This window comes from Lutra lutra, chromosome 12, assembly GCF_902655055.1.
Source record: "Lutra lutra chromosome 12, mLutLut1.2, whole genome shotgun sequence".
Lineage (NCBI taxonomy): Eukaryota > Metazoa > Chordata > Mammalia > Carnivora > Mustelidae > Lutra > Lutra lutra.
This window is the reverse complement of record NC_062289.1, coordinates 3,909,264-3,931,871: the sequence shown is the minus strand read 5'-3', so window position 1 is coordinate 3,931,871 and position 22,608 is coordinate 3,909,264. Positions and strand designations below refer to the sequence as shown.

The 22,608-nt window shown below is 52.3% G+C and overlaps 1 protein-coding gene across 6 annotated transcripts in view; it reads left to right on the top strand.

The window, feature by feature from the left end:
* Window positions 1-22,169, top strand: part of ZNF407 (zinc finger protein 407) — a 427,984-nt gene extending 405,815 nt beyond the window's left edge. For 3 of the 6 annotated variants that reach the window (XM_047696574.1, XM_047696571.1, XM_047696572.1), the window contains one exon: window positions 16,650-18,709. In XM_047696574.1, the coding sequence (XP_047552530.1) occupies window positions 16,650-17,983 (1,334 nt within the window). In that variant the 3' untranslated portion in view covers window positions 17,984-18,709. Of the gene's footprint in view, window positions 1-6,097; window positions 6,280-16,649; window positions 18,710-22,137 lie in introns of those variants that run through there. The other 3 variants (XM_047696573.1, XM_047696583.1, XM_047696581.1) reach the window with 3 other exon arrangements.
* The last annotated feature ends 439 nt before the right edge of the window (window positions 22,170-22,608 follow it).

The following is a 22,608-nucleotide window of genomic DNA, read 5'->3' as shown; positions in this document are numbered from 1 at the left end:
TCGAGGCTAAACAGGAAAGGCCCGACCATACTGTCTCATTCTGGAGAGACAACAATCTGAGCCCAGTGACTAGTGGCGTTTCCCATAGACTAAGCCATGGCTGGGATCAGGTGGCTCAGCCCTCGGAGGATCACGGATTCGGAGAATTCTCCAGTGAGCAGAAGCTGAGCGACATCCAACCCCCGCTGGGTCTTATAAACCGTGTTTGGAGAGCCCTGAGCCCTCCCCACGCAGTGGGGAACCGAGCAGCCATCCTGCTCCATCTCCGTCTGTCTTGGACACGGGAGTCCCAGGGACAGGCTTTAGCAGTCCTGATACTTAGCACGAGCCAACAGTTAGAAAGTGAGCCAGCCCCCCCGCCAAAGCATCACCCTCCGTGCAGCGGACCTCTGACGGCTGCTGCCTCGGAATCCGTGGCGTGCAGAACAGATAGCGCCCACCTGGGCTGAGCCCCTTTGAACGGTGGTGGAAGGAGTCTATGTGCTGATTGCCTCTCTTCCTTGATATTTTCTGTTCATGGTGCTGAATTTACAACTGATTTTAAGAAAAGACATACGCATTTTCTGTGCTAAGCTTTGAGCTAAAGAATCTCAGATCAGGATTTGGTGGTTTGCTTCCCTAGCGTTTCTTAACCCCCGTCTTTCAAAGTGTCCAAGCTAACTATGGGCCAAAGAAATGTCACGTTCCTGGTAGTTTCTTTGTAGGTTGGAAAGGAAGGAGGCCTTTTTTATTTAATAAGGCTGTATCTGAAATCCAGACTACTTTTGGGTATATCCATTAGAATATTTAACATTGTACGTAAAAATGAATTTCAGAAGTAGGACAATCAAACCAAAAGTTGAATAATGAAAGGACATTTTGAGAAAAAAGGAAGCTCAGTGAGGGTGAGGCGGGCTGGCTAAGCTGTGATGTGCAGGGCTGGTTGGTTCTTTTCCTCTTGTGTGGGGAAAGGCAGGTGTGTATGCGAAGCTGATCTGTTCGTTCTAGCCGCTGGGAGTAACCAGCACACGGAGGTCTGGACAGCGGAAATGCCTCAACACCCAGGAAACACCAGCGAGGCCCATTCTCGGAGGCTGGACTTGGGAGCCTGGGAGGGTTTCCATCGCGAGCCCTGGGCAGCTCCGGCACGGGCACCAGCCAGCTGAGCTCCTGATGCAGCTCCTCAAGGCACGGTCTCATCACGGGGCATTTCCTAGGGGGTCTTTCTGCCTTCGTTCTGTGTGATTTATCCACTGGACTTCCTGGAATTTCTATTAAGAATTCCAGATATTTAATAATACTTTTCAAAGCATAGTTCCTGCTAATAGATACCTCGGCACCCTGTAAATGAGGTACGACAGCAACTGTTAGATCGCCAGGATAATACAGACATACAAGCGCAGTAATCAAACGGACATATATAAAAGCGGAGACGTATGGTGTCACTCGCTCTGTTTTGCCCTTTGGCAATTCAGCTTTGAGTTTCTTTCAGCCAGCAAATGAGGAATTAATTCAGTACTGTCATGCTGATTGTCTTGCGACTCCAAGAAAGAGTGGGACATTTTTGTTCAGAAAAATACCAAGCAATTTTAATAGTGAGCAGAGGCAAAGGTAAACAGGAATTTCCATATTTCGGTGAATGTTATTCCCAAGTTTCACACACCTTCTTTTTTTTGTTTTCTATGAATCAAGCTGTAATCAGACCGTGTTGTATCCTGATCTTTGTATAAAAATGCCGTGTGTTGGTATTCATGACACATGAGCCACGTGCTCCAAGGGGAAGTTGCCAGCATCATGTACTCTGGTGGGAAGGGGACCCAGGCCGACGCATGCCCTAGTTTGTCTATGGGGCTGTGAGGTCCATGCCTCCTGTCCCTGTGCCCTGTGCATCCCCGCCCTTCTTCCTCTTAGCGATCTCGTACTCAGAAGGGTACACTTCGAGGTGCCCTGGTAACACACGAGCTTGCAGAGACCACCTCGTTCCGGGTTTAGGACGTTACTTTTTGGCTCTTCACACACTCCCCATCAGCCCCTTCTTTCTTGCTGTCCAAGACCGCAGGTTTTGACTATCTAGTCGTCCTGCCAGGCTCTGCCTCTGCTTCGGCCGCCAGTGTCCCCTGGGGCTCAGAACTTTGCTCCCTTCTCTGCCTGGCTGATTTCACCCTGTGGTCACCAGGGATGCCCGCCTGTATCCGGGTCACAGCCAGCCATGCCATCTCCAGCCCAGCCCAGCCTCCCCCCGGCCCGTAGCGAGCTGCTGCTAAGAATCGACCGGACGCCTCTTCCTGGTCTCCCATAGGAATCCAGTTCTCAGCTTGACTTCTAAACCAAGAGCTGCTCTCAATGAGCTGATGCTGGAATCCTTGACACTTTGTGCCTTCAAAAAGTCAACTAGATTATTTTCATACATTTTTATAATTATGTTTGAAGTGTTTTCTTTGAAATGACAGGGTAAGAGAGCACTTTTGTAAGCACTTATTTGCAAATAAATAATCTTGATCAAATGAGTACAAGCTGAGTACCTTCTGAAAGTCAATTTGAGGTAAATTTGTAGAATTCCTGTCATCACAGTTTCTCCCTGGACAGTTTACTCTCGGTGTCTCTTCTGCTCCCCATCATTAAACGTGGTACACTGCAGGGTAAGCTGCACAGTGCGTGACCGGGCGCAGGAACACATTCCAGTGCTAGAGCCGTCAGAGCCCCTATAGGAAGCTGCTTCACTGCGACAGGTCCTCTGGGTGGACGTGTCACCAGGAGCTGCTGTCCCCGCTCACAGAGCAGAACTTGGGGTCTCAAGGTCTTCTGCTGCTATTGGGACAAAATGTTCAAATACCTTTTTGATTGATTTTTCTTGAAATAACAGTGGAAACTGTTGCCCTTGTCACCGTGAATGGCCTGTGCTCCCCTGCCATGGCGCCTCAGCAAAATGCTGGGGTTTCAGGAAGTACCTGCTGGATTGAAGAACATTTCCACTGACCTCAGATTAGTCCTCCAGACCGTGCTGCCCAGAGAGGAAAAAAGGAAGCAGGAGGAACTCAGGAATGAGCTCAGAGACTGAAGCCTCCAGAAAGAAGCCAGTGAGCTAGTTCATACGAATGCCTTGGACCTTTGCACCTTCACTTGAGACCAAGAGCTCCAGCCACGCAAGTCTATGATGCCTGCCACAGCAGCACTCCTTCCCTGTCTTCCCTCCGCAAAGGTGGACGGGGTCTGACCACTCTTTGGAAAGCAACGGTATTACAACTTGCACTTCCCTTCTCCGCGTCTATGCCACAGATCCTTTTCCAAGTCTCCTCCACCGTGTTATTTCCTTGCTTAAACGTCCTCATTGGTCTCCCATCACGACAGATGTCCAAGTTCAGAACACTGAGCCTCTCAGGAGTGGAGGAGCCCTGCCTTTCCCCCTGCTTCTCTCTCTTGCCCCCACACTAAGACTGTGCAGCCACGCCACACACTTGCTGGGTTTAGAACATGCGTGGAATGGTGGGGGGTTGTCTCCATTTGCTTTCACTGCCTAACAGATTCCTACTTATCCTTCCAGACCTTGATCTTCTGTGAGTATTTGCCTGACTACTACCCCAGGCCAAGTGAGTCCTTCTCTCTTTGAAGGCATGGCTATCTGAATGTGTGTTATCTGGCTACTTTATATTTTATTTGTCATAGTTCTCTAATATGCCAGTATCTTCAACTAATTAATTTCTTAAAAGCTAAGCCATAATTCTTATTTGCCTTGCTGATGTAAAGCATTAAATACAAAGAATTTAGCTTCAGTGTTTGCTGAATATATAATAATTAAGAAAATGACCTGAAATCCCAAGTTCCTAGATGGCACATCCCCCAAATTTAAATACAGTAAGTAGAACTAAAGCCTTAGGCTCCCTGGACACCTAGAGAATAGTGTTACTGGGTAAGTGAGAATTTACCAGGAAACTGCGTCTTCAGTAGTTTCAAACTCTATGGCAGGCTTTCCACCTGCTCTGCTTGGCCTTCCGATCTTGGCGGTCTTCAGGAGGGCAGGGACCAGGAATGGCCTCCACGGTGAGGCCCCAGTAGCCGACAATCTGCCATCTCTCATGATGACTCAGCATCTTTCAACGCTCAGATCTGTGGTTTGGGAGAGGATTTCTCGCTGTGCGATTCCGTACATAACAATGTGAAAACGGGGTGGAAGGTGACCCTCGGACTCTCTGGGACATGTTTGGGAGCGGTTTGACCTACTGACGAATTGTCTGTCGCCTGGTGCGACTGGTCAGGACAGAGTCGCAGCCCTTTCATCATGCGACTTCCTTGGGCTTTCTGCCCCTGCCGAGGTTTGCTCCAAAAGCTGTGTTTCCATGTGACAGTGGACTACTGCCAGCCCCTTCCAGCGTCAGGACTCCGTGAGCCCAGGGGAACCCTCCTCCCAGGGAGCCGCTATGGCCACATGGCAGGTGTTTCGGAGTCTGACTCCTCATGGGAGGTCTGGTGGCCTGTGCTCAGTTGATCAGACTGTCTCTGTCATTGCCACGGGCTGGATCTTAGAGGCGTGTGCTATCTACCCTGGGTGGCATGGTCTTGCTTCAGAATTTCGAGGACCTGCTTTGTGGTTCATTGTCTTGGACTTTTCAGGCTGGTCTAACGAAGTCCTGGAGATTCCGTATTGGTGGCTATAAACAACAGAAAGGTATTGCTCACAGTTCGTTTGGCTGCGAGTCCGAAGTCTGGGGGCTGGCATGGTGAGGTTACAGACTGCTGATGTCTCGCTGTGTCCTCACAGGGTGAGCAGAGGGAGCTAACTCCGTGCCCTTTTAGAAGGGCACAGATCCCATTCAGGAGGGCCCCGCCTTCCCAGCCTAATCACCTTGCAAAGGCCCGACCTCCTAATACCATCACTCATCCCTTTGGAGATTGGGATTTCCTCCTGTGAATTTAGGGGGGGACACAAATATTCGGCTTGTAGTATGTGGTTCTGTACTTCACCTCCCCACCCCCTCACCGATGCCAACACCGCACTGCCTAATGGATCATGACACAGGGCCCAGGCCGACCTGCACCACAGTCTGTTCCCACCGTGGAGGCCATTCCTGGTCCCTGCCCTCCTGAAGACTGGCCGTGTCCTGTGTTACCCAGAGTGTGGACGGGAACAGCATTCTAGAAGCGGAAGGAGTTTCCCCCAGAATCCAGAGAGGCCTACCACCAAGAGCTAGAAGGAATCCCAGGGCTCCGCCCGGAGCATGTCCTGGCAGACTGTGCCGATCAGCTTCCTGAAAACGTGTCCGTCACCCGGACTATCTGTGAATGTTCGGATCCGCTCCTAGCTTCAGCAGATCTAGAATCTGAGTCTCAGTGATTAGCAAGGATAACAGAGGCCTGGGTTTGAGTTCTCTTTGCAGGATTCCCCAGAAGCGGCCGCCTACCCGTTCCCCAGGGGCTCATTACTCAGGTGTTGTGCTCATTTCTGAACCAGTGTTGGGGCCAGGCTGACTCCCCCGGAACCCAGTCTTGCCTTCTAGTGCCACGGAGATTGGAGCCCTCCTCCTTTCCTGTAAAGACAGTCCTGTAATACTGGAAGGCCTCACCCGTTCTTTATGAGCTTTTGAGTCCCCGAGAGTCTTTGTTTCTCTGCTCTGTATTCACGCCTGTCTGGCAGTGTAGTTCTGAAACTGCAGAGCACCGATCGCCCGTGGCACCCTGGGCGTGTGTGACCCGTGCGCCCTCATGCTGCCCCTTCCCTTTCTGAGCCAGTGCTTGTGCTGTGATGGCCGTGCCTGCCGTCGACTTCACACGCAGCTACAACCCACAAACACCTTTCTCCCTGGCTGGAAGCTTTTTTTTTTGGGGGGGGGGGCTCCTGATTGCAGGACTTCATGTTGGTTTACATTAAAGGTAATTTTGTTAAATATAAAGCATACTTCAGATATTTTAGTCAGCCAAGATTATTCTGCATATCCGCGTGTACTGGTCATACACACACCGGTTTCAGTAGCTGTGACCTCTGTGCTAGGATGCATCTTACTGAAAATAAAGAATAATAAGGCCTAACATCCCCTGAGCCCCTACTTTGTGGGACACAGCTAAGCATTTTGCATGGACTGCCTCACTCTTCAAGACAATCACTCTCATGAACCCCATTTTACAGGTGAGATTCTGAGATTTAAGGAGTTCAGGTGACTGTCAAAAACAACGAAGATCTGAGATCTTACGGACAAGCAAGCCCGTGGATGCCAGCAGAAGACGCATGATCCCTGGGTCAGAAGCAAAGGGTGTCATTACCTATAGCGGAAGCAGTAACCACAGATCGCTGTTTGTTCTGCTCCATAAATCCCAAGTCCCGCAGGTGACACAGAGAGGCCCCGTGGCCCCCATGCGCAGCGGGGCATGGTGAGCGCCACCTCAGGAGAAGAGTCCAGCCCTAAGGAGCCCAGATCTTGTATTACGAGCACTGAGCTGGCTGGTCTCTTTCCCTAAAGGGATGCTTGTTTCTGTCCTATTGGACAGTCAGTAAATCTGCCCTTTGCTCCAGAAAAAGACACGGTGTCTGTCTCCCCAGGCTGTCAGCTTTTGGAACATCCTTGAAGAGATGATGTAGAACAGAGGCATCAGATGGGCAGCAGCACAGAGACCCACGGAGAAGTGCTCGCCCAGACCGTGATGAGGAATACCACCCGGGCATGCTGACCCATGGCTCCGCTCTGCTTACTGGAAAGGAGTTTGAACATTGTCCCTCCCCCGTTACTCTCTAATGAACATTAGGGCAAAGGGAGGTTCTCACCCTCTTCCTTAAAGCAGTGTTTGTTAGGCCCTGCTCTATGCCACGCAACGGCCATGCCCCAGTGAGTAACAGAGCCCTGCGCTCTAGGGAGTGCCCTGCCTGGCGGAGATTTGTTAGGATTCCATGGGTCACAGGTGTGTATATACATAACATCTGAAGTGACATCCAAATTAAGGACATGCACCATTAAAAATACGTTAAGTACCTGATTCCTATGTGTAAGTTTTAATACGGTGGCCTTCGAGCCTACCTGTTCCTGTCATGTTGACTGAGGAACTGGTGGGTTATAAACATGACAGACCCCAAGCGTGTTCAGACGTGTTCCTCCTGGGCACGTTCAGGGGACCTACGAGTTCTCGTAGTGGCTGTGCTGTTGACCTTGCACGCGGGCAGTTCCTCTTCTGAGTCTCGTTCTGAGACCGGGATGCCGGCCTTGCTCTACCGCCTACTGATGGGTCCTCAGCACTGTCTGTGATTTGATTTTCCATCATGTTACCTCTTCATGAGGCGCAAGAATCACATCAGAGCCACATAAAGAGTGAAAGAGCCCTTGCTCTGGGCTCCAGGGGGGAGAGAAGAACAGACCTGAACCTTGGGGCCTTTAAAGCTGTGACGCTTTCTCACGTACCTGCCCCTTCAGAACGTGAGGAGCTGCTGAAGACCTAGCAAGTGTCGCTCGAGCACTGGGCCTGCAGACTTGCGCTCCCGCTAGACGACGCTAGTCCGAGACGGTGCATCATCAGATGAGCGCCCCAGAGCGCCTTCTGCTCAGGGGGCACCTGGTGTGCGCCCTAGAGAGCAGAAGCCGTCCCGTCCCGCTGGCTACCACACCGCCGGCCCTGTGTGTCACGGACTGTGGTTCGGGACTGACAGTGAAGACCTCTGCACGAGGCGTGTGACGATGAGAACGCAAGCAGAAAAGTGAGCTGGTTAGAGCGGTGTGAGCTTGGCCCGCGTGTGTGTATGTTCGTGCCAGTGTCTGCACACAGATGTAAGTGTGCGTGCGTATGTGTAGATTTCAAGAAAAGATGAAAATTTGACATGGATTATTAAGTGTATATTTATTTAATTTCAGAAGTTGTGGTCTGCCTGTTTTGTGATATAATTAAATTATCTGGTGCTGTTAGTGGTATCAGAGTTGTGCGTTCATTGTTGGTCAGCAGCCTCCTTGAGTATCAAGATGAGGCACTTGTTGATCCAGAGAAAAGCTGCTGAAGGAAGCAAGACGCCAGACGCAGAGCTCAGGGAGCACGCTTCTGCTGCCTCCCTGTCCCCTGACGCCCCACCGGGGCCAGGCACGTAGCTCTGTACCCTGTGACTCTGGCCATTGCAGGGCGGAACGTGGCCCACTGAAACACATTCTAAGTTCCTTCCTAAGCTTTGTCGAAGGGCATTACGAGCGGGTTGACAGCTGCGTGTCCATAGGAACCGTGGGCATTACTTGTCCGTGTCTCTGTGTTTCTTGTGGGAGCTCCTGAGTTGTCGTTCCATGTGCCGTTGAATTTCCAGCCTGTTCAGGTCGCCGTTCCCCATCCGGAGCATTTTTGGGAGCTCCTGTGTGGTGCGTTCTGCCGCCTGACACCGTGCGAGGACTCTGCCCTGGTGTCCGCACCTGAGCATTGTGTCAGCTGCAGGTGGCTCCTGGCATGCGTGGCTGCTCCGTGGCCAGATAGAGCCATCCCAGAGCCACAAGGCCCTTCAGCTCCTTAGCGAACTCACAATAATCTTAGAGGGTCTGTTTTCAAGTTTCCAGCCCGATGCGACCTGTGTGGTGGTGTGTGACGCCGTGCGTGGCTTTGCCCCCTGCCTGCGCCCGCTCACCAGGAGTGGTGCCCATGGCTCAGCGCGTGCCTGGACGTCTGCTCAAGGACCTCACACGTGCGCTTAGACGTAGGGGCATGGAGTTGCCTCCAGACACACCTACATGGCTTCCCTGTGTCCCGGCCACACCTGCTGCAGCAGGCCCGCAGCCCCTCAGGTGGTCAGGTCTGCAGGGATTGCCCTCCGAGCTTCCCCTGCCCCTCAGAGAACCAGCGGGTGCGTGGGAGGTGTGTGTCTCTGTCTCTTAAACCTTAGGTTTCTGGCACTGCATTTTACTCAGCATTTTAATTTGCAAGTTTGTTTTTATTGTGTCTGCTTCAAAGCAAGGGTCAGACCTTATCGTGTATCTTCTGTTTGATATCTGTTCAGTCAGTTTTAGACTTTATTACCCAAGCGTATAGATACTCTGCAAGTTCAACATAGGAGTTTAAGGTAGGCGTTTAGGAAGATGTCCACAGTAAGGACTGCAGTAGTCATCAGCTAAAGACGAAACGTGTCTTTATTTCTTCCTTGACCGTGGCAGTGCTTGTACCTCCATCCCAGCCCCGTGCCCATCGCTGCTCCGTGCTCGTGCTCGGAGAAGGCAGCGTGCGGGCCCAGCCCCCAGGTGGCCTGCCTGAGTCAGCCTGGGTGGCCCCACTGCTCACTCGCTTTCCCAGAATGAATTTGGCCACTGTGAGATGCCTCTTTCCTCGTCTTGTCCTGGAAGTCGCTGTGAGCAGAGTCCCGGTGCACCCTCGGCACCGGCAGGTGGCCCGCAGGTGACCGGTCCTCCAGCACCAGCCGAGTGTCTCCACAGCCCGGAGTCACATGTTCGCTGTCCTTGGCAGTCATCCGTGTGAAGAGGTCGGGCCTCGCCATGTGGCCCCTCACCCACACGAGCAGGCTTATACGGAACTAGCAGTGATGTGCCCAGAACACATGATTCATTTTAATATGTGTGGGAGAAATTCGCATTGTTTTAAGTGTACCCAAGCAGCTGCTGTCACTCGGCTACAAGCAGATGTTAGACCTCCAAAAGCTTTGCCGATAATTAAAATACTAACAGTGAGCGTTTTACCCCAGCTGCAGGTTCTGCTTACTGTAAATTTGATTTTAATGGTGCCTCTGCGCCGTTACTGAGGAGTGGTTTGCTTTTTACCTGCATACAGAAGTGTCTGCAATGAAGACAGACGTCTGCTTCCTCTCATTTCCTCAGGAAAGATACAAAGATGCTGTAATACAAGGGAAATCTGAACGTGCCCGCAAAAATGAGTGTGATCTTTCTATAGGGCTTGCCCAGAAAACAAAGGAGTTTTGTCTGTCTGGTTAGCCCCCTAAGCCTGCATTGGAAGAGGAACGCCCCAGGAAGAGCACTGGCTGACTTCTTAGCTGCCTAATTTTACCTTCAAAAATGTGCGTGATTTGCACAACTTTTGAAAAACAGGCCTCGTCTCCAAATATTGTGTTATCTGTACCGGGAGTTTGAGAGGGCTGTCAGAAGACAATAGGAGAAAGTCTTTGGGGCCCCAAATTTCTGATACTGTCATGCAGGAAAGAAGTCAGGGCTCGTCTGAGGTGAACAGGAGAGGCGGCCTTGCAGCAGAGGCCCCTGGGCCGCTGTTCACGTGGGACTCTGGGAGACGAGTCCCGCATCCCACAGGTCGAGCCCCTGGGCTCCCCTCGGACGCATCAGCCGGTACCACCGAGACGGGTGCAGAGCAGGCAGAGGGCCAGGGCCCCAGGGGACGGCAGGCCCAGAAGCCGGGAGAGAAAGCTTCCAACACTGAGCCCTCCCAGTGCCCAGGGACTGCCCTTCATACCCCCAGATGTGCCCAGAATGCCAAAGGCCCCCTGTGCCGACCCCGAGACGGCAGCGCCTCTTCCTCCCTTTGCTCCAGACGGGCCTTAAGACCTTTGAGCCCTTTCTGCCAGTAACTCGGCTGGCAAGTTTTAAGAAGGTGTTCTTCATGGGTAAATGACAAGATCAGAGCACTTTGCAGTTTAACTTTAAAATCCCATCTTGTCCTTTCTGTCTCATGAGTCAGATTTCCCGAGTTCTGTGGCTGTCACAGCTCACCTGCCCACACGGTCTGCAGGCCTCTGCCACAGCCAAGTAACGGTTAACCACACCTGCCCCTTGACATCCCTTCCAGAAAGGCCTGTCAGGATAACCTCAGAGCACCGTTCCGATCTTCCTGCGGGAGATTTGTGTGCATGGCTCCCATTAGATCCTCATGCATGGAAATGATGATATATACCTAAGAGTCTGATATAATACAAAATTTCATAGGGTTTGTGATTTTAAAGGTAAAATATTGTCTTTTATTCTTTGTCACTCTTCAGTGCCCATGGAAATATCTATGCCCACAGAGACTGTTCATGGTAAAGTTAGAAACCTGGCCAGTCATGTATTTCTAACTTGAGATAAAATTTATTCTTAGTTTTGTCTGAACATCTTAGAATTCCTTTCAGGGGTCACATCTGATTATCTTTGATCACTACCAATCATAAAGGTAGTACTGATGATAATTGAGAAAAAGGGACTTAAAACTTTTGTCACCTTGATCTGTGTCCTGGCTTACTGTAAGTGTTCCTTCAGTAAAAATTGCATGGTGTATCTTACAAATTGTATATTTGAACTTAGCTGGAAGGGTCTGTCCGAAAGGATGTGGACTTGAGTTAATTTTTCACAGAGAAATAATTTTCCTCATCTATTCTTATAAAATGGTGGCCTTGGAGCACCTGGGTGGCTCAGTGACTTAAGCGTCTGCCTTCAGATTAGGTTGCGATCTCAGGGTCCTGGGATCGAGCCCCACATCCGGCTTCCCTGCTCAGTGGGGATCCTGCTCCCCCCCACCCCTGCTGCTCCCCCTGTTCCTGCTCTCTCTCTGACAAATAAATAAAACCCTTAAAAAAAAAAAAGATCAACCTTCACAAAATGGAGGACAGAGCGATCGCTGTTCCTGTAACTCTAGCATCTGCCTTTATACGTTTATTTGTGGTACAAAGCTGATAGTTTACCAAAATGCTTCAAATTATTATGTTGTGGTGTATTTACCAGCCTTAGCCCACTCATGGCAGAATGACCAGAACAGGTCTGTGCTCTGAAATAAATCTCCCTAATACAGCTATCATTCTTCACAGGCATGCCGGAGACTAAAAATAATTTTAATTTTGTATCTCCAGTCACCTAAATATTTGTGATTTATGTGTGAATTTTATTAACACTGTCCAGAACACATAACTGTTGAAAACACTAATCACAAAGTACTGACCATCCATTGTTCTCTCAAAAAAATAAAAAATAATTTTTTTTTTTTTTTTTTACAAAATTGTCATTTTGGTGTGGGGTTGCAGGGCTGAGAGGCTGCTCTTGCCCCTTGCGGCTATCAGTTGTGGTGGAATTCCTTCTTAAAGCCCTCGAGTGGCACGTTCCCTCAGGAACGTGAGGCAGTGCAAAGCGTTTGGCCCAGGGGGCACCCCTCGTTTGTGTTATGTCCATGTGGAAGCCCTCACTCCTTCCGACCAGGCTGTGGCGGGAGGAGTGCTCTCAGGGACATCCTGCAGCAAGGCCGGTCATTCTTATTGTCCAAAGAATGACTGCGCGACGGAGTGATTATTGATACTGCTTCGACCGGCTGTGCTATTGTACGGATAATTTATCCCCTGCTTCGAAATTTCTACAAGGTTATATTGCATTGAATTTTAATTTGTCATTTTTTCTGCTCTCACTTCAAAAACTTATAAGCTTTTGTGGCATTAAAATATGGTTCTAATTTATTAGCATAATCTGTTAATATTGTTTCATTTTAATAGACATCAAGTATGATTTCTTAACGTTCTTGTTAAAATTACATCTTAAAATTGAAGTCAAGAAAAATTATATGTGGCTTAAGAATCACAGCGTCATGTGTGCCCCAAATTTTTATACAAAAAGTGTACTATTTAAATCGCATCCTGTTTGAGGTGCTTTCGCCGTGACCATGGGCCAGCCTCGCCTTCTCAGGGCCAGTAGCCTGCAGAGCACAAAATCGCTCACACACAGAGCGGAGCGGAGCGTTCCCTGTGTCACGGGTCCTCTGCCAGAGCCTCTGAGGTGTTTACACAACAATAGAAACCAGACACAGAGCACCCAGCACGGCCAGCCCCGTGTGAGCGTGGAGCGCCATTTCAGAGAAGCCTCGAGATTGCACGTGAGCGCCGCCGGCCGCCGCCACACGGCTGTCCCCGGGTGTCCGCACGAGCTTCCCCGGCGCGCCGCGTCCCGCCCCGCACGGGGCTCTTTAATGCCATCTTTATCTGCTAGGCGATGCATGAAATCTACTTTCGGCTTCAGAACCGCAGGCCACCTTTGACCCCTCTCGTGGAGATACAATGTGACCTTTCTATTGTCATCGGCTTTCATTCTCCTGAAAATTCTATGAATTTTTATTACAAGTTTTTTTTAAGTCAAGCTGAGGCTTCCACAAATTACTTGACGCAGATGAGATGAAGTTGTTGAAGTGGCGTGAGATAAGTTTTACAGTCGGCCTGGGTGCCGCCAAGGCGTCCAGGCCTGTGTCCTGCGATGTCATACGCCAGTAACTGCTGAGCCTGCTATTGGATAAATACATCATTTTATGGAACATTGATTGTTCTATAAACCCAATGGAGTATTATGCTCTATGATCAAACCATTTAGATTGTGTGTAGAGCACAGAAAATGCCATATTCAGGATGGTACTAAAAGTGCCATTTGTGTATTTTATGGATGTCATTACAGGGGAAACTTCTCTCTGTAGGCCCTGTTTACTGCAAAATTTTTTAGTCTGTAATGACATTTTTCATTCACAACGTATGCCTTCAAGAGAGGGGCCCTTGTTTTATTTGTTTCATTCGAGTTTACTGCACAAATTCTGTACATTTTAATTAAATGTAAGCTTAACCAAAGCATAAGGTATTTATTCTGTGAAAGAGAGCAATGACAGTAACAAAAGAAGAACACACACACACACACACACACACACAGGAAGCAGTCAGGTGCTCGAGCCCATGTGCAGCATCCCAGAAGCCCCCCGACAGCGAAACGGGGCCAACCCCGCGGCTTTGGGGATACAGGCCTCTGCATCTTAACCCCACCTCTGCTGGTGTGACACTGCAGTTTTCCCCTCCAAGGACACTCTCTCCAAGAAGGAACTGGGGCTCCGAACAATGTCCTGGAGAAGGGAACCTAATTTGGAATCATTTTGCGGAAAACAAATCCTCCATTCCTCAAAAACCCTTCCCATTTCAACCACGTTGTAGATGTTGAGTGCATTTAGCTACGAGAAGGGTGTCCATCTCTGTACTCCCGAAATCAAATGGGCAGTAAGTTAGAATTTTTCATAAACAGGCAGGAGGCTGCATTTTAACCTATCTGCCCCTTCTGCACCGGGCGATTTATGGTCCTCATACAAACAGGTCCAAAAAGGCTGAATCAGATGCACGATTTGATCGCCTGCCGTGACCACACTGACACGGACGTGGTCTTTGAAAGATACAAACCATAGTGCGTCTGCTGTGTCGGGCATCCTGTGCTCCGCTAAAGATTGGTGTGTTTCTGGACTGATCGCGGTGACTAAGCCGTTGAGGGTAAGCCTGTACAAAGTTCCTGTTTTCCAAATACTGTATCCATTTGGCCATTTGCATTGGTGAGCTTTACGGTTCATATTTACAGGAAAGAGCTCAGAAATTGAAGTTGATGTGCCCAGTAAATTCTTGGTCATAGCCCAGTTAGAATTTAAAGTTACAGTAGAGATTCACATTAGTTTAAATGACACTTGAACTTCTACATAGCTCCACATTAATTCATTATGGGCGAAATGGAAGAATCTTCAGTGGGTGAATCTTTTTCAATCTGATTGAGGCTGTTACATTTTATAGGTGCTATTTTTCAAAGCAGTACTGACAGCACTCGAAGTTATTAAATTGCTGAATCAAAAGATGGACCTGCACTCGCATTTATGAACTGTGATGGGGGAGCGGGGCTCACGCCGCACCGAGGTTAAGACGCTGGTGGTGTCAGGCTTCATCACGCGCCGTTGTGACAGTAGTGTTTACCCATGTAGTTCGCTTTAATGGTCTGCAAGTGGTTTAACCCACCTCTGGATTCAAATAAATTCAGTAAGCAGTTCGGAATAGCATCATTATCAGTACTGCAGGGGATGCGGAGGGTAATTCGACACCCAAGAGATTTTCCGTCCAGCTGCAGACTGAAGAAGGGAGTGTGGGGGCTCCGGCCTGCAGGCTTTCCTTTGGAGACCACCAGCGCGCAGGTCGCTTGGTGGCCCCCCCGCCCCCTCCCCATGCATGCTTCCCCTGCTATGTCCTCTTTTGTAGTTAAGGGTTGACTTCAGGCTGCCTTCCTTATTTTTGTGTCCATATCTCTTCATGTCTTCCCTCGCCAGACTCTAAATTCAACTGAAAGTGACCTTGAAGTTAGGGAGTTGGACAGAAACAAGCAAATCAAGTTCAGGGTGTACTGATGACAAGAACGGGCAGCAACAAACCGGATGGAGTTCAGGGCGTTAAAGGCAAGCGGGACGGCTACGTCCCCGGTGAGGTGGAGGGCAGGGAAACGTTGCAGCCCAGCGGAGGAGGACTGGCGAGTACGGCAGACCGGAGACCCAGCGGTCCCCGCGGAGGCGCACTGAGCACGCCGGCAGACCTCCAGCGTCCGCTCAGGCACGCGGATGTGTGTACACAGGCACCTGGAACGCCCTGTCCTCACCTAGCCTGCTGCTGCCCACCGGGCCTCCTGGCATCTTTGAAGACAGAGATTTTAGGGAGATCTGAAGTTCAGGAGATAAACTGGGAGACGAGGCCAAAGTACCGTGGTTCAGTCCTTCCTCTCCAGGACCCGCACCGATAGCCTGTGCTCGTTCTTGCCTTCTGAACTTTAATCTTCCCGAGGTGGGTCTGTCCTTCGCAGAGCAGGAGAAGGGGGGAGCAGAAGGCGCGAGGGAGGGATATCCCAGGAGGCCCGTCCCTGGGCAGGGTAGTGCCAGTGCACAGGGCTGCCTCCCGGACACTCGCCGAACAACAGAGCGTCGCGGCTAAAGCGGACACGGGACGCACGGGGGTTCGCTTTGTTCAGACGTAGCGCGGGCATCCTGCTCCAGGACCGTCGCCCACAGTCTGGGTGTGAACCTAGGTGTGTCCTCTTGGCAAGTGGGATGGAAGGCTTTGGCGGCTGCTGCCTGAGAGCCCGCACCCACTGGAGACGGGCCTCGTCTGGGCTCTGTGCTCAGTGTGGACCCCAGTGACAGAGGTGTGCTCTCGCAGCAGGGCCCTGACGTGGAGAAAAAAGTGCTCTTGTCTCTCAGGGATGCAAGCAACACGCACTCTCACCGTTTTCTTTCCTTTGGTAAGGGTCAGGAGTGCTTTTTTAAACTGACCTATAATTTAGAGAGTATGTGGACTGTTTCAGAACTGCAGTGGCCACTGAGATAAGAGACCCTCCTGTGTAGACCACTGACGGGCTGTTCTCTCATTTCGTGCGGAGGAGGCTGCAGTAAGGACACTGGTAGAAAATTTGAGATGTAAAGATGAAAATAGGAAGTCTGCTCAAAGAGTCAGTCTGTCTTGATGGGAATAAAGATTACCGTTTTCAGTCCTATTTTACCCTGTCAAGTTATTAAAAGAACACTTGTGTCGCAGGTGGTGCTGGGGAGAGGGGTGTATGTGTGTGTGTGTGTGCATCCCGTGCCCTCCACCTGCTCATGAACTCACAAAAAGATGTGCCTTTGGGTCAGAAGACATGGCCCCTGCTTACCGATCCTCACTTCCCGCCAGTGACTCATGCCTTGTTGGGAATGACGGTCACTGAGGGGAGTAGCCACACTCCTTCCCTCAGAGCCGGAAGAGCATGAGCTAGATGGTGGCCGTGGTGTTCAGACAGTCCAGCCAGGAGGACAGAAGGACACCTGTTCCTGTTGCCCCTTTCTGCTCCCACAGCGGGAGCCCAGCCACTGGCGTCCGCGTACACAGCGGGCCTCAGACGGGCCCGGGGCCACAGCGGAGTGCGGCCCGCTGTGCTGTTTCTGCTGAGGCATTGTCTTACTTTGTCTAGGCTCTAACTGGTCCCTGTCTCCCATAGGCATCGTGTCCAAGTCCTACGAGTGCCGTTTGAAGGGCCAAGGAGCCACCTTCGTGGAGACGGACAGCCCCTTCACGGCGGCCGCCCTGGCAGAGGCATCTCCCATCAAGGAGAGGCCCCTGAGGAACAGCAGGCGGCCGGCAGCGGCGCCCGAGCAGGTGCAGCAGCTCATCATCATCCAGGGCTACGACGGCGAGTTCGCCCTCGACGCCTCGCTGGAGGAGACGGCCGCGGCCACGCTGCAAACGCTGGCGCTGGCCGGCCAGGTGGCCCGGGTGGTACACATCACGGAAGACGGGCAGGTCATTGCCGCAAGTCCCAGCGGGGCCCACGTGGGCAGCGTGGCACCCGGGCCGGTCCTGCCCGAGCCGCTGGCCGACGGGGCCACGCAGGTGGTGGTCGTGGGGGGCTCAGTAGACGGCCACGGCGTGGACGAGCCCCTGAGTCCGGGTGGCGCCATGATTCAGCAGGTGACCAAGCAGGAGATTCTAGACCTGACTGAGGCCGGTGTCCCCCCGCCCGACACGGCCTCGGCCTTGGATGCCCTGCTGTGTGCAGTCACCGAGCTGGGGGGTGCGGAAGGCCGGGCTGTGCCCCGCGAGAAGAGCAGGTCCGGCCCCAGAGATGTGCTGGTCCAGCTGCCCGGGCAGGAGGCACCCTCCACCGCCACCCAGGCCGAGGGCCCCGAGATCCACGTGTTCCAGGACGTTCGGGGGGGCGCGGCTGCCGGGGAGCCCGTGGAGGTGCTAACCCAGGTGGCGCGGCCCTCGGCCGTGGCCGCCCCGCAGGAGCGCGCCCAGGTGGCCTTCAAGAAGGTGGCGCAGGGCGTGCTGCAGTTCACCATGTGCGAGTCGGCGGCGGCCGGCCGGCTCCTGAAGGAGGGCATCACGCAGGTCATCGTGAACGAAGAGGGCACCGTGCACATGCTGGCCCGCGAGGGCTCGCACATCGTCATGCAGGAGGCCGAGGCGCACGGCCAGCACGTGGACCTGGCCGAGCCGGACGGCGAGATCTCTCAGATCATCGTGACGGAGGAGCTGGTGCAGGCCATGGTGCAGGAGTCCGCCGGCGGCTTCCCCGACGGTGCCACGCACTACATCGTGACCGAGCTGCCGCCAGGCATGCAGGACGACACGGCCGTGTACTCGCACGCCGTCATCGAGGCGGCCGGCTCCCGGGAGATCCTGCAGGCCGGGGCCGCGCTCAGCGCCGAGGCCGTGGTCCCGAACGGACCGGAACAGCTGACGAGTATGGTCATCTACACCCAGGACGGCTCCCCCGCGGCGACCGTCATTCAGAGCCAAAGAGAGAGGAACGAACTCCAGGAGGCCTGAGGCCGCCGATCCTCACGCTGGGCCCGGGCAGGCGCGGGCGGCTCCGGCCACCCCGGGACTGTGCGTGCGACGGCTCCCGGACAGTGGCACGGCCCTCCGGAGGGGTGGCAGCCCCCTCGGGGCCAGGGAGGCAGGGAGCGTGCCTCGGGGATGGCCGGGTGTGGGGTACGGGGAGGGGGTGCTGGAGCGGAGCCTGATTCCTGTTCGGTTCTCCTGTGACTGGTCTTTTCCCTCTGTCCTGGCCACTGTGCTGAGAAGTCACGTTGTTTGCTGTTTCCACCCCCTGCCCGGCCCGCAGATGTTTTCCCATTTCTGTTATCAAGGACCGTGCCTCGTGGTGGAGAAGTCCGAACGGTGTATCCTGCGGCCGGAGACATGCCTATTCGTGCCGTCTAGCATGGAGCCCTTTTAATAGTTTATTACAGATTTGGTTAAAAACTGCCGCTACAGGTCCTCCCGTCCTTGTCTGTTTTTCTGAAATCGTAGGACCGCAGCGCCCCCAGACCAGAGGGAGGCCTCGCGGCCCATCTGGTGCGTCAGTTTCCTCTCCCCAGACGCGGCGGGGCTGTTCCTAGCTCTGGTTGCATCTGCTTGAAAGAAACCTCAAGCCTATGGTTGAGGAAAGCCTTGATTGTTTCTATTGGATGAAAATATACCTTGGTTAAGACAACCCAGTGCTTCTAATTTTGACTTCATTTCATACAATAAAGTCTATATATGAAATGTACACTCTGGAAAATAGTGTTCATACTGATATTTTGCTTTTATGATTTTTATGACTGTTTCTTCATACTGATGCCATTTTTGCAGGGTTTGTGATTTACGTCCGTGCGAAGGAGGGGACATTAACCGTTAGTAATGGGACGCCGTGCCCCCTGCAGCCCTGGCCCCGACCAGCCTCGTCCATGTTCGGTTGTGGGTTCACTGCAACCGCGGAATGCAAGGCTGTGTCCTCACAACTCACGTAGCCATATGATCGCTCTTCTTCCTTTTCCAAACCTGTAAAATCAATCCCTGTCCCCAAATGCAAAGGTTGTTTTTGTTCCTTTTATTTTCCTTTAAAATAAAATTATAGCATTGAACGAGAATGAGGTTGCTCTTATTTCCCGCAGCCGCCCAATGGGCAGCTGTAGAAACCAGAGAGAACGAGGCCTTCCTCCGACGCGGCAGCTTCTCCTCCCACTCTGGCCCCATCCGGGGCACCGCCCTCGGCCTCGTGCTGTCCTCTGAGGGTTTGGCACATGGCCCAGGCACATTCTGGTGACAACAGTTTATTCTGTCACAGTTAGTATCTAAAAATGGTGAGGAGCAGACATGAGAGAAAAGGAAGGGAAAACAGTACCTTCTGAGTGTAAGGTCCCTCCCTGGGAGCATAGGCTGGGAACGCACGTCTCCCAACGTGGTCCTTGTCGCTCTGCCATCTGGCCATCCCAGGGCCACCTCCCTTGAGATGGCTCTCCCTTGCCCCCAAAAAATGAAAGGTAAAATTTCAAGTTTGACACTGAGATTCATAATTAGCTGAGTATGACTAGCTCGTGTTTCTTAAAAATGGCAGGGCAGTCGGCTTCTTCTTAAACACTTGTCTTCAGCAAACAGTGACAGGATCAACTCCCATTTGTGATGGGGATGAAGGTGACCTTTATAAAGTGATGCCCCTCCCCAGCTTCTCATACATGTTTTAAAAAAAAGAAGAAGAAACACCAGCAGCAGCCGGGGGCTGGGGATGGGGGGAGGATGTTTTCCGGTGGAAATATTTCTTCCCGATCATCCCTCCCGTTAGCAGCGGCTCATGGCCCTCGGCTCAGATGCTAATTCCTAGCGGTGCTCCGTCCTGTACGGCTAACCTTTCTGCCCGAGTCCGGGCTGTCGACACCGACATGCTGCAGTTTACCGTTCGTGATTTATTTAGGATAAATATGTCTCAGGTGGCATTTAATCCTTCATAAAACCAGTGTAGCCTGCAGTGTCAAACCAGCAATCACGTTGTACGCACAATGAAAAGAGCAGGCCTTTGCATAAAAAAGCTGTACAGAAGGTGTTCCGGGGCTCGGAAGGATTGCAGAGGATTCACTAAGCTAGCGTATCCTGTAATTACCTGTAGCGCGGGGTTCGCGCTCCCGCTCTCTGCTCTCTCATTACCCAAGTCCCGGGATGTACGGGAGTCAGAGAAGCACATACACACCCGCGTGCCACAGAAGAGTGAGGCGTGGCCGATGCTGTGACCCGGGCACACTTCCTGCAGCGGGGAGTGTCCGCCAAGAAGACCAAGGCAAGCTTCTAACCTCCCTCGGGGTTTTAGCTAGAGAAAACAGTCATGCTTTAGGAAAGCAAAAAACAGAGCGAAGTAGTTACCTGGAGACTGTCATCCAGAAAGGCCATCTTTGTCCGAAGCTGTAGCCGATTCAACGACAGACGGACGTCTGGCCTGCGGGGGGCCCACTGCCCTGCCCACGTCGACATGGAGGAATCATTCGAGGTCCACCTTCTGCGCCCGAGCTTGCCGGGCAGGGTGGTGAGTTAGACTTAAAGCACCGCCTGTCATTGTCACGAAATGCTGTGACCCAAGCAGGCACCCCTCTGGGATGCTTCCGGAGCCCCTGGACAGTTGTAACGATGGGAGGGCGGACAGGAGGATGCCCTGAGACCTCTCCCCCACAGCATGCAAGCGAGCCAGCCCGCCTACCCCGAGAGATGCCGAGGACAGCCTTTCTGCCAAGAACCAAGGGAATGAGCTACGGTCGCATCCGTGGACTGTGGCCAGTTCCAGACATCAGCTCAGGCCAGAAACACGGACCCGGTGCCCTAGAGGACAGACGGTGGCGGGTCTCTGCTCAAGCCCCTAATACATGACGGCGGAGACGCTGTGGAGGCCCGAGGCCCACGGCCGGGGAACCCGGCGCCCAGCACAGTATTCGAACCGTCAAAGCTTTTGTTTCCCCGGGCAGAGAGGGAGAATCCCAGCACCTGGGGGAGACCCGCGGGACCAGCTTGGAAGCCCAGCCCAGAGCCGGGTCTAGGACGGGAACTAGGACACCGGAAAGGTTGTCTGCGCAGCCAACCGGGAAAGGAGCTGCAAGTTGTCCCTTCTTTCACTGCTGAACACCCGCCCGTGATTTCACGAGCACACAGTTCACTTAAGCAACCTCCTCCTGTTCCATCTTGTTGAAGAATACAATCCGCTTTCCACTCCTCTAGGGCGAGATCATTTTACATGAAGAAAAAAGTTAGCTCAGATGGCAGTTATACGTTTCGGAAGCACCTTCTAATCAGGGATTGGTGATTCATTATTAGCTTCAGCAGGCGATCCATCTGACATGTAAGGGGAAAAAATTAGCAGCTGTCACTGCGTGATGAGTTAATTTCCTGATAGGCCTGACACTGAAAAGCCATTTGGAGACGTGGCAGTGGCTGACTACAAAACCTGGCGCTGCTTTATAATTGGAGATAAAGAGCGAGCAAAGGAGCGGGCCAGGGGAGGGGCCCACGGGGCCACAAGTGGGGGCCGCTGGCGCTGCGTGTGCCCCCCCAACCCCGGGGCATTGCCGTGTCCAGGGCTGGTGCCCCCTGCTCTCACCCCGGCCTGTCATCCTGTACCCGGGTCCCCCTGTGAGGTGGGAGAGTGACTCAGGTGCCTGACATTTCCACAGAAGGGCAAGAGCGTGATGTTCTCCTCCTGATTGTCCCCTTGGCGGTTTTCATCATTGGAGTTCAGGCTTTCAATCGTGGGATAATGCTTTATCACCATAAAAAGTAACACCTCGAAACAAGTGTTGTGGGAACTCGGTGGGGGGGAGGGTGGGACAGCCCAGGGGGTTCGCCGTTCTCGAACCTCCCTCCAGCCCCGCTCTCGAACTGCTCCCTCCTCACACGGGGTCCCTTCGCAGCCTCCGCTGAACGCAGCACAGAACTGCAGTGTCCGGTCGGTGGGCGCTCAAGCTGGGCGTGCGAAGCCAACACATCTTAAGGGAAGGACTTCCGCAGCCTTCGTGGCCGAGGGGTCCGTGGTGGGGTTCTAGAGCTGGGATCCAGGTGTTGGCACCTGCACCCTTGTGGTGTTTTCAGAAGAAGATTCACAGCATCATGAAGACAGCTGAAGTGCCCACCAGAAGCAGGGGGTAAGCGATGTCATCCCTGCTGCCTGTCTTTGCCTCCAGGTCTGTCCCAGAAATGAAGCAGACACTTCTCGAGGAATCTTCGCCTTGAGAAGTAAGCATGAGATAGAGAACCTCGTTTCTCCAAAACTCCTGGGGCCCTCAGCCCGGGGCAGGATTCAGCTTTCTCTTCTCTCCGTGGGACCAAGTGCGTGAGGTCCTGCAGGCCTGGCCTCGGCGGAATCACCTAGGTAAGCACATGTCACCAAGGCCCGTTACCAGATTCTGATGAATCCATTCTAGATCGCTCCAGGAATCACTTGCCTCTTACTCCATGGCCCTGCGTTTTCAATACCTTTTAATAAATCCTTTTTAAATGAGCTAATTCCATACTTTGGGGGTATATCCAATGGAATACTACACAGCCATCAAAAAATGAAATCTTGCCATTTACATTGATTTGGATGGAACTGGAGGGTATTATGCTGAACAAAATAAGTTGGTCAGAGAAAGACAATTATATGATTTCACTCA